The sequence below is a fragment of the Lithobates pipiens genome, unplaced genomic scaffold (assembly GCF_037356315.1).
Source record: "Lithobates pipiens isolate NorthernLeopardFrog02 unplaced genomic scaffold, aLitPip1_a1.2 Scaffold_18, whole genome shotgun sequence".
NCBI lineage: Eukaryota > Metazoa > Chordata > Amphibia > Anura > Ranidae > Lithobates > Lithobates pipiens.
In genome coordinates this window covers 193,009,404-193,022,088 of record NW_027507758.1, presented here as the reverse complement: position 1 = coordinate 193,022,088, position 12,685 = coordinate 193,009,404, and the positions used below count along the sequence as shown (strand labels likewise).

The 12,685-nt window shown below is 43.5% G+C and overlaps 1 protein-coding gene across 1 annotated transcript in view; it reads right to left on the bottom strand.

The window, feature by feature from the left end:
• Positions 1-12,685, bottom strand: part of RIOX1 (ribosomal oxygenase 1) — a gene marked incomplete at its 5' end in the record, with an annotated part of 155,567 nt that overhangs the window by 85,874 nt on the left and 57,008 nt on the right. The window contains 1 exon segment of the mRNA XM_077486487.1: positions 3,019-3,053. Coding sequence (XP_077342613.1) covers positions 3,019-3,053 — 35 coding nt within the window.

Genomic DNA, 12,685 nt, shown 5'->3' with positions numbered 1-12,685 from the left:
TGTCGGTATATGAATGGTCTGGGAGAAGAGTTTGGAATGAGTAGGGAGGATCTAACGGCAACAATTACACTAATTCAGAAAGAAGGCAAAGACCCACTACTGTGCACTAGTTACAGACCGATCTCGCTGTTAAACGCAGACACAAAACTTTATGCTAAAGTACTTGCGGAGCGAATGAAGGACTTAATGACAACTCTGGTGCACCCAGATCAGACAGGTTTTATAGGTGGCCGGGAAGGAAAGGATAACGGAATAAAGACTCTTCTCCTGCTCCAGAAGATGAGACTGGGTGGAACCCCCAGTCTACTCATGTCGCTAGACGCGCAGAAGGCCTTTGACAGAGTAGACTGGGGGTTCATGTTTGAGACTCTGGAGAAGATGGGAATAGGACCAAAGATGATACAGAGGGTTAAGGTATTGTACGACCACCCAAAGACACGTATAAAAGTTAACGGATGTGAATCAGAGGCGTTCGAGATGGAAAGGGGTACTCGGCAGGGCTGCCCGCTTTCACCCCTCCTATTCGTGCTCTCTTTAGAACCACTTTTAGCAGCAATAAGGGTAGACCCTGGAATAGAGGGGGTGAAAGTGGGAAAAATTGAATATAAATATTCCGCTTTTGCGGATGATATATTATTGTATGTACACAACCCTAAGACATCTATGCCAGCATTACTAAACCTACTAGACCAATATGGGGAGGTGTCAAACTTCAAAATAAACAGGTCAAAAACGGAGATAATGAACATCAATATAAAAACGCGAGAGGTACAAAGTTTGCAACAGCAGTGGAAATTCCAGTGGAAGAGTGAACTTAAATATTTAGGGATAAAATTTGCAAAAACAGAGAGGAAAATGTATCGCTACAACTACATCCCGTTATTAGATGAGATACAGGCGGAATGTAAAAGGTGTAGTTATAGACCACTATCGTGGTTAGGGAGAATAAACTCACTAAAGATGATAATATTTCCTAAGATATTATACAGATTTCAGATGCTCCCAATACCCTTGCCTAATGTTTACTTGTCAAAATTAAAAACCATCCTATTGAAATTTGTGTGGAAAAACAAAAAAGCCAGGGTGGCCTGGACGATACTCCGACAACCAAAGAATAGGGGTGGAGTGGCAATGCCAGATGTACAGCTCTATTATGAAGCAGTGGTTGTATCTAGGGTGAGTGAATGGAATATAAGGGACAACACAGAGAAAAGGTGGGTGAGACTGGAACACGAATTATGTAGAACACAATTGGATAAGCAAATTTGGAACCCCCCTAAGAAGAGAAGTATAGCTTTGGAAGGAAATAACATTACACGGAACACGTTGAGGATTTGGGATAAGTTATATAGGAAATTTAATGGGAAATATAATTCACCACTGATAGCACTAAAACAAAACAATTTCTTTTTACCAGGGTGTCAGGAGATAGGGGGAAATTGGATAAAGCAAGAAGTAAAATTAAAGGATGTTATGAAAGGGGAGGGGATCGCACCATATCACGAGTTGGCACAAAAAAAAGAGTTGATGACAATTGATGGGTGGAGGTACGCACAGCTCTCGAGCTTTATTAAAAGGCTCCCTCCACGGATTAGATCTGCGGAAGATTTAACCCCTCTGGAACAGCTATGTACTTTGAAGGTCTCAAGGAGAATAGTTTCTAGATGGTATAAAACGCTGCTGGAGGGAGTAGAGCTGGGGGTACCTCCGTACATCAAAAAATGGGAGAGGGAATTGGGTACACTACCGGATAGCACAATATTAAAGCGAATATATAAACTAGTGCACAGTTCAGCGGTAGACGCTAGAACGGCAGAAATGAGTTTCAAATGTGTGACGAGATGGTACTTCACCCCAGAGAGGAAAAGTAAATTTCAGCAGGATGGCGCCAGGGAATGTTGGCGGGGCTGTAGTGAACTGGGCACGATGACGCACTTATGGTGGAGCTGTCCAAAAATAAAATCGTACTGGAACCAAATTCTAGCCTGCATTAAAGAAATTACAAACAGAGGTGGAAGTGGACCCTTGGGTAGTGTTATTCCACGGGACAAGAACTGGACTAAGACAATATAAGGAATCAATGATACCCCATCTATTGAATGCAGGCAAAAAATTAATACCAAAAAAATGGCAAGAGAAGGAGGCCCCTGCAATGTGGGAATGGGTGGATACGGTTGAAAAGACCTACAAGATGGAGTGTTTGAGAGGCAGTCTGGAAGAGCAGAGTAGCACACCAATGATAGAGAAATGGAAGCCCTGGGTAGATTTTAGGAAGCAATGGCTTACATCAGAGGGGCTGAAGAAGCCCTAAGAAAGGTGTAGACAGGCTAGAACAAGGCGTTAATCAGCGAAAATAAAACAAAAAGGCCCCATAGGAAAAACAGGATAGGGTGGTCCACAGATAGATAGGTAGGATGGGGGGGGGGGGGGGGGATTAAAAAAAAAAAAAAAAAAAAAAAAAAAAAGAGAAGTGCAGGATTTCATATTCAGCTATGTGGCGGCAGCAGCAATTCAATACTGCAGCTGTCCCCCACCGGCTCCAAGATCAAAAACCCAGTGATCATATGTCCACTGATCGCTTCATTCTTGGTCTTCACTTAGCAAAGGGCAGTGACTGTCAGTCACAGCTCTCCGTACTGCCCCTCCAGTGCTCACTAGAGCGCCTGGTTGTGTAGGGGGTGCGAGCGACTGGCTCAGACTCTCATCGGCGTGCTGATAGGCTGAACGAGTTGCCAGTCAGGCATCTGGGTTATTGCTGGGATCCCTGCAGAGCCTGGACTGGCTCTGTGAGGTCAGCTGGCAGCAAGCTTTAACCTACTGCCGCCTGAATTGGGGACAGAGGAGTGCAGAAATAAAAGCACTCCTGTGTCCCACATGAGAAGTATGGCCAAAAAATCTTTGACTATACTTCTCCTTTAAACTGATAGAGAAAGATGAGACATACATTTGGACATATGCACATACTGTGAAAGTATATAAAACAAAACTACTCTTCTATAGATACAGTAATCTGCTTACCACTTGAGAACTGAGGAAGTTGTTCTGATGTATTCCTACAATCAAAAAACATAAAATAGCTGTTATAAGCAAAGTATAACATACAAATCTAGATAGCCTAAATGAATCACTGTCAGTTCTATTTATGCTGCAATATTCCAAATAGATTATTCCAGGACTGTTTATAGGTAGTTTAAAGGGGCTGTAAACTATAACATATACCCAGTGAAGTAACATACACAGAGATGAAACAAATCCTCCTACATATGTTGTATCTGTTTATCGGCAGCCCATTCTTCTCTACATCCATTCAAAGTGCAGATTTTACGCAGAATTCCTTGGCTCTGAAAAGCAGGGTTTATTCTGGAAAGATCAGTGAGAACAGCTAAGAGCAGATTAAAGGGAAGGGATACAGCACACAAGAAAGGGACTGAGGCTGTCAATCACAGGCTGTGTGCTGAAGGTCCCTCCCCATGTCACTTTTTTCCCTTGGTGTCAGGAAAACTTGTTAGAAGTGACTCATGTTGATAACAGAGGAACAAGGCAGTAGACAGAAATGACAACTAGTGCCCTGGATTGAGACAGGTACACACGACAGAGGGATATGCTTTGTGGATATTTCATGCTTAAGCTTTACAACCACTTTAAGGCTCTGTTCACACATACTGTGGTGACCTGCATTTTTCCAAATGAATGAATGCAGGACCCACCAAAAACAACTGCATTTAATGTGCTCTGTTAACACTGCAACTTGCTCTGGAAGTGTAATTCAGTGAGTTTTGATGAAATGCAGACATGCTGCATTTTCTCAAAACACAGGAAGGGATCATATGTTACTTACAGAAGTACGACTGCACGAATGGAGTGTCCCTTCTGTGCACATCAAATAATGCTGTTGCAAAAAAAGAAAAAAAGAAGAGAACCTGTATGATGAGGTAAAAAAGGCAACACACCACCCTCTACCGCCAGCTCACTGCAGCTGAAATGGAGAGCTGCCCTCACAATAAACCACTGGGGTTTAGTGTGCAGGCTGTGTGAACAAGCCCAAAGTGTTCACCTCCTGGCATTTAAAAGGAAAAAAGTTCCCCATCCTGCAGAACAGGCAATGACAGTATACCTTCATTGGGCAATCCCTTTCAATGCTTACAATGTTGTTTCACATCAATGGTTGACTAGATGAAATAGTGTTGTTCTGGCTGCCATTCTTCCCAGGGTAAAGCAAGAGAAAAAGTCTTATCCTTCACCAACCAAATGATTTCTCATACCAATCAAAGACAACAGACAACTTAACCAGTTTTTTTTAATGTCAAAGTATGTTTATAAAACAGTGGATTGGTGGACTGTTATTTTCCCAGTGCCATTTATAAATGGCAATGGGTAAAACAGCTTGAGAAGTACCACCCGCTAATCGGTGTATACCCAATTGCAGATTCTGGGTGTACTAGACATGCCCATAAAATGTCATCAACGTACACAGTGCGTGTCTAGTTCATGCAGTCCTTCTGCCGGTTTCCCCCAGTCACAGTACATGGTAATTCAGTTCTGATTAATCACAGCTGCAGCTCGAGTACACAAAATAGGTCGGCAGCAGGAGATGTGAAAAAAATAAATACAAATCAGTCTGGCAATGCTCATCAACAACATTGCTCAGCCGTGCATACAGAACGCTTCAATTAAACATTTTATTGTTTTTCAACTTATTGTTTCTTCATCGACAGATCAAAGGGATGAAATTCGATCTTTTTTTTTTAACAGAACAAACATGTTATACTTACCTTCTCCGTGCAGTGGATTTGCACAGGGCAGTCTAGTTCCTCCTCTTCTCGGGTCCCTCCTTGCTGCTCCTGGCCCCTCCCTCCTGTCAATTTCCACCACAGCAAGCAGCTTGCTATGGGGGCACTCGAGCTGAGGCTCAGTGTGTGCATTCAGACATGGAGCTGCAGTTCGGCCCCGCCCCTCTCTCCTGATTGGCTGACTGATTGACAACCCTGGGAGCCAGTGGTGCCGCTGCTGTGTCTCAGCAAATCAGGAGAGTCACAGATGGCTGAAGGACATCGCTGGATAGAGAAAGGGCTCGGGTAAGTATTAGGGGGTGCTGGGCAGGCTGCTGCATGCAGAAGGCTTTTTATCATATATTTTTTATTAACCTCAAGGAGGTTGTTGTCCCTTGTTAATTTGACATGGTCTTTTTTAAATATACCTGCCTACTCACAAACAAACTGTCCTTTTTGAATAAAAACACATAGGAAAGTATTTTGTGAAAAGAAAAAAATCCATTTATTCTGGGTAACAAAATAAAGAGGAAGTCAACGCTGGACAAACTTTTGGAATTTGCAAAGCCTTTTGGCCCCCATGGCACACATCAACAAGTCTATGGAAAAGAAAATTGTAAGCTTGATGAGTCCATATAATAGGGAGCACAATCTGGTCCAGGAATCCCAGAGATGGGGACCAGCAGCAGATGACACAACTGTCCCCAGGCTGTGGTACTACAACAGCCTGCGTCTTCTGTCAGACCAGACTGAACCCAGGCCATCATTTTCTTCTCTTCCCTGCAGCCTTCCTTGGAGGCTGTGGTGGAGGAGGAGGTCATTGTCCCCTTCCTGGGCCTTTTGGTGGCAAGGCAGAGGGGAGGCACCTGGGATTAGGTGAGGCGCCTACTGGGCCCAGCCTCCTCCTGGCCGACACTGGGCATGGCCACCTCCTGGCTGACACTGGGCATAGCCTCCTGGCTGCCACGTTCCGGGCCCTCCTCCTGGCTGAGCTCATCCTCTGTATAAAAGAGGGACATAGTTGTAGTTTTTGCGTCAATAAATCACACAATTTTCAGCTAATTACTTACAAATTGAATGTTAATAAATAGAAAAGACTAGCATTCTGACCCCAGAATGATCAGCGTCTAGTGATATGTATACATCATTTTTTGGCTAAAATCATTTATTTGTAATCAATTATAACATCTAGTTAACATCATTAATATTAGGACAATAAATATGTAAAAAAAATAATATACCTGGCTCCAGCTGGGCGCATCCACAGGTTGTTCCTCGTCAGCCTCTGCTGGGGTTGAGGGAATGGTGGAGGGGAGGCTGTAGGGAAGGGTCGAAAGATTCCCTGGCTTCAGTCTGGTTGTCCAGAAACCGCAGTTTGTTGAAGTACCACAGTCTGGGGACATAAACATTCTCTGCTGATACTCTGGATTAGAGTGATTTCTGGATCTTATTATGCTCCTTCTTATACATGTTCCTCAAGATCCCAATTTTAATTTTCCAAAAACTTCATATTTGCTTCGGGGACCCGAGTCTTCACAAATTCCAGAAGTTTTTCCAGCGATGACCTCCTAGCTTGTTTATTATAATATAAGCTGTGTTTCACCTCCCACAAATTCCTCATCTCCCTGTATCGGTCTATAAAACTGCCCATGAATTCTGGGTCCTTAAACTGATTCATCTTTGCTGTAAGACAATACACAAGACAAAAACACTAACGCCAGCCTAAACCTCGCATTATCTTATCCCAATATAGGCCTCAATCTTGAAGCAGTATAGGCTACTGTGATAGACCAAGTTCAAAATTTTAACTTCGTTTTGCACGCTCGCCACTTCCGTTTGTCCTTCCTCCACACAGCTCGTACGTACGACACATGCGTGTTAGCTTTATATACACGGCGCATGCGTGAAACTCTTGACGTTCTTTTTCACAAATATTCCCCGCCCCTTTTCTCTTCGGTGCGCAGTAGGAGCAACATGGCGGAGACAGAACAGGTGGTTGGAAATTATTCCAGTAGCGAGGAGGAAAGCCCGGAGCCCGAAACATCCCGATCCAGGGGGAGGAGATTTAAGGCCTCCAATATGGCCTTTGAAGAAATGGTAGAGGATGGTGGAAATCTTGGAGGAAGGATTGTGATGGTAAACATGGACCGTACACCCAGCCGAATTTGTGCACGGCCAAAATCATGACCAAAGTTGTGAAGACACTGGAGCACAATTTTGGGGTACGACGCTTCAAAGACCAATTAAGGAAACGCTGGTCCGACCTTAAACTGAGGGAGCCGGATCAGTATAGAAGAAGGTGCTTCAAAAAGTACTTGTGTGTTCCCATTATGATTATTAAATTGCAGGTTCGTAGGAAACATTGTTCGTTTGCAAATAAATACAATGTTTTTAGCTGATACAGGGCCTTAACATTTTAGTCATGCTAATTTGTCTTATTAAAAGAAGTTTAGGACATTGTTGTCTAGATGTCTTTGAAACTAGAATGAATTGCAAACTTCATTCAGTGGCATGTAAGGAGAGGACACTCAGCAGCTGTTTACACATCTGGACTCAGGAGCACTAGTGTGGGACACCAGAGCATATTTTTTAGGGTGACCCACACAGGTGCTCCAGTGGATACTTGGGGTGTCTCTTTGAAACTTGGCTAAAAAAGGTAATTATTCCAGCTTGGTTAAAAGGCAATTAATCATGTCTTCAACTTGGATCTCTGCCCAACCATACAATTGTACACCACTTCCAAGCAATGTTTCATATTCCTATTACTGAACTCAAATATCTGCGTGCCAAGTATACCTTTTGTTTCATTCTCATAGGGGAGAAAAGACTTGGAGGACAACACTCAGAGGACACCAGGGACCACCCACATAGCCAACAAGATTGGGAAATCCGAGCCCCCTCGAGGATCTGCAGGAAGGAGAGGCGGAGGAAGCGGGTGAGATGGTCACCCAAACAGGTAATTATGTATGCCTGCATATTTCTAAATACATGTTTTTTAACCAATTTTTAGGCGATGTGCTGGTTGTGGAACAGGAAGCTGAACCTTTCACTTAGGCCAGCGCCCAAAGGCTCATCCACGACATCATGCAGTGGAATGGGGAAATTGACAATATTCTAAATAAACTGAATGTTATGGAACAGCAAATTAAGTACATGATAGATGTGCTGGGGAGAATCAAACTTTTTGGCCAATCACATCCATTTTCAGTGTTGTTGGACTCCGAAAAAAAATGTTTTTTGTACATTTTAAAAGCCAAATTTTGAAGATGCACAGTGTGTCAACATGTGCTATCTGCCATCTCAATGTACACGTTTTGTGGGTGCAACCCCCAAAACACATCCATTGATCCCCCATGATGGGAGATAAGACATGTTGACATTACCCATTTGGACTCCCAATTTGTGTGCATCTTCAAAATTTGGCTTTTACAGGGGTGACATCACCCCATCTGATGAATGCAATTTCAAGACATTTTTGACACTATAATGTCTGATATTGCCTTCAGTTCTTATACGTTAAACTTTGTAAGTTCCAGAGCTGTGTATGTTATGTTTAAAAAAAAAATTTTTTTCAAGTTTTCTAAAACGCACATATGAATGTGCACAGAGTAAAAATTTTGAGAAACAACAATGTGTGGCTTCTTCTTTCAATGCTCAATACCAGTTTTGTAAGTAATTTTGTGTTTACAGTGACAATGGGGCTTATTTACTAAAGGAAAATCCACTTGGCACTACAAGTGCACTAGGAGAACCTAGGAGACAGCCAAAAAGAAAAGCAAGCAATAAAGAAATTTCTAGATTTTATCTGATAATTTTTTTTATTAATAAAAATTTGATATTGTCTGGCATTTCAATGGCCCTACTACCCGTAAAATAATTAACATATTCCTCCCGAACTACACGGGTGCTTTGGGGTGCCAAGCCAGTACAGCCAGTATCCAGACCCCTCAGAGAATTGTCTGACCTGCCTCAGGCACAACTGAGGCTATATAATTCAGTGTTTTTTTTCTTTAATAATTTTGCAGTATGCAGCAGCATAGGATATGGTTGATTTTGTAGTCCACCATATGGATTGCTGTCAGAAACAGGAGGAACCGGCTGCCATTATCCCAAAGGTATTCTCAACAACTCTTCTTGCTCTGGCCAGCTGGTAGTTAAAAACCCTCCTCTCCGTCCTCTCCAGGGTGAGGGTTCTTTGGGGAATGGCCTCATCATGTGCTCGCCCAGACAGAACGCTTTATCAGCAATAAAGATGAAGGGGAGTCCTACCACATTATCCTCATCAGGTGGCAATGCCAGGCCACCAGTCTGGAGACGCTGGTAAAACTCCATCTGGGCAAAGACTCCTCCATCCGGCCATTCTTCCCCATGTCCACATAAGAAGGAACTCAGGAGGAGGAACTCAGTGTGCCAACACCACCACCAGTAACGCTACACTAATAAACCCCTTATAGTTATAATAGTAAGACCCCGAATGGGGTGGTGGCACAATGTGGACATGCTTCCCATCTATAGCCCCTCCACAGTCAGGAAAGTCCCAACGATCAGCAAAACGGGAGGCCACAGTCTGCCATTCCTGTGGCATTGAACGAAACTGTGGAGTCAAACAAGAAACAAAATACAAGTACTTTTGCACATAACATTGCAAGCAGATTACACAAAAAACATTCTTGCACAACATCAGTATAACATTTTAAGGAGTATTTAAAGTCAAAAATATAAGGCCCACTTTATCAGATTCCTCACCCCCTCTGATGGCAGTTGTATTGGGGTTGGGGGGGGGGGGTTTGAGGTGAGTTTGGAAGCCAAAAAAAGCCTCCAGCACTCTGCCTGAATTAAAAGACACACAACATTTGGACACATTTTAGGGGATGGGGGGGGGGGGGGGGGGGTTATGAATGAATTTAAGGACATACATAACATTTGGACACATTTTAGGGTGTGTTTCGGGGAAAGCAGTACAATGGACCTGACAATATACATTGTTTAAGGGACTAGGCTACAGGTGTATATGGGCCTTGGATAGCATGCTGGGGAGGTTAGGGAAGGCAAATATGCATGTAGGCCAAAAAAGGAGCATTAAAAGCTTCCAGCAAGCATGAGGATAAAGGGGACATTCACAGCATATTCCAAACATGGTAATTAAGGAATGATGACATAAATACAATACATTAGCAAACAATACATATAATGTGATGTTAAAGCAGAATACTTATCTTAATATAGTCCTTCTGCAGGACCTGAATGATGGCAGAACAGGTCTCTGGAATAATGATCCCCAGAGCCTGGGGGGAGATGCCTGTTGAGAACTCAAAATCCTGCAGACTTCTCCTAGTTGCCAAGTACTGACAGGTGGCGACTAGGTTCTGCTCCGGAGTGTTGGCTTGCCTCATGCAGGTCTCCTGCCTGCTGATATAAAGGGTGAGCAAAGCCAACATACGGTGAAAAACAGGGTCCGTCATCCTGAGATAATTCCTGAAATCATCAGGATTATTCTCCTGGATCTTGCGAAGCAAAGGCATGTGCGAGAATTGGTCAATTTTTGGTCCATGAACTCCTTCTCGCCCTGTTCATGCACTGGGCTCGGGTCAAAGTATGAACCCCAACACCAAGCACCCACAGAGCACAATCTTTACAATGAGTACGTATCCGCACCATGGTTTCAAAATGGTCGGCTGGTCAAAACGAACTTAACAGAACGCACTGATAACAGCAATGCCTGTGAAGAGCGAGCTGAAAATCAGTAACGAGTGGACCAGAACTCACTGAAAAACAGATACGAATTGACTACATGCACTGAAAACCAGATACAAACCCACAAGCACAAACTGAACAGCAGTAAAACGATCTGAAAAAGGGGGAGTCTGAAAAGTGCAAATTGTCTCTAACCAAACTTCTACTAACACGAGATTAGCAGAAGGAGCCCAAAGAGTGACGCACTGGGTCTTGACATTCTGTTTTCTAGACCCGTCGTACGTGCTGTACGTCACTGCGTTCTTGACAATCGTACTTTTGTGTGATCGTGTGTACGCACGGCAGTTTCAGCGGAACTCCGTCGGGAAAACCTTCAGAGTTTATTCCGTCGGGAAAACCGGTCGTGTGTACGCGGCATTACTGATGGGGACTTTGTTACCTCCACCCCTGGTTAGATAAACATCCTGCTCCTACTACGGGGGTTCCAGATAAAGGTACTGTCCTGTTTAGGTTCATACAAGAGGCGGGCTGGATTGATTTCTGGCGTGCCAACCACCCTCAGGAGAAAAAAAAAAATGTTTTGCTTTTCCAAATCCTATATTTGGCTATCTAGGCTTGATCTTTGTTTGGGTATGCCCACCTTACAGCCCTACCTCAAAAAATATCTATCTTCCCAGAGGTATATCAGATCACTCCCACCTGGTGATCTGCCTGTAGGGGAGGCCCTCAACTTACCTAATATTTGCCACATGGAAACGAAATACCTTATGGCTTAACCTCTTTCCCTGGCATACCACTATTCACCTATCTATAGTTGATTTTCTTGCCGCTAATGAGAACCACACTTATATAATGCAAAGTTGTGATACATTTAAAGCATTCCTTTGAGGTATACTTTTAAGTGACATTCTGGAGTTAAACAAAACACGAATGGTTTACGAGTTAAGCATGAACAATGGGTACACCAATTGGAGCAAGAGTATACAGATGATCCTATTAGGAGGTCCTGGCTGTCTGTTCAGAATGCGGTAGAACATCTGGTATTATCCTCGGCAGATAGGAACTTTTTTTTCTCCAAGCTGGCATTCTATGAGGAGGGAGAACAAACAGGGAGAGGTTACTCACTAGGATTGCTAGAGAATTGCACTCTGGAGGCTCCATGGGTGTCTTGAGGGCCAGGGAAAGTAGGTTAGCCATCATCAGATTCCATAATTGCATAACTTGTTTCCTTTTACTTCACTTTATACCAATCAAAGCAAGCATGCACGTCTGAAGGCATCTTGACCTAATTAAACAATATCAAACTACCTGAGCTGCCTAACGTAATTGGAGAGTGAAGCATTCTCCTGTTTCTGATAGAGTAGTTACAAGAGGCAACTGCTGCATCCCCTAACTGCAAGGCACCTGAAGATGGTTTGCTGGTAGAGGTGTACAAACTGTACAGGGGAAAGATACTGGCATTTATATTAAAAGTGCTGAATGCTGCAAGACAATGTGATACCTCACCATATTCTATGATAAAAACTAAATAACATACTCATGTTGAAACCGGGCAAGAATAAACCTCTACGGATTACTCTCTCGGATCAGTCTGGCTTTATGCCCCAAAAGTGCATGGCTGTCAATCTGCGCAACTTGTTCCTCAATATCCAGGCCAGGGCCGATGGGTAGCAGGGCTCTGCTGTCTTTAGATGCGGTCAAAGCCTTTGATGGTGTGGCGTGGCCCTAACTTTGGGCCATCCTTTGCAGATTTGGCTTTGGCCCCGTCCTTACCTCATGGCTTAAATTGTTAGACAACCATCCAGTGGCAGCCATCCTGAAGGCTGGGTGGATTTCATCTACGTTCCACCTTGGCAGGGGCAACCGCCATGGATGTCACCTGTCACAGTTATTATTTGCACTAGCGATTGAACTATTGGCCGCATCCATTAGGGAAAGCCTGGATATAGTAGGATTCCAAATTTGGGGAGCTGCAAGAGAAAGCGTTGCTTTATGCAGACAATACTATGTTATTACTAGGTGACACCTCACATTCCCTTTAAATGGCTATGAGCCCTAGTACCAAATTTGGTAAACTGTCAGGTCTCATTATAAATTGCGACAAATCAGCGTTAATGCTGCTAGATAACCCTTTGAAAACCATTGCTCCTTCCTACCCAGTTCCAATTACATCTTCCTTTAAATACAGATCACACCACAGCTGAAGGATTTCTGCCACCTGA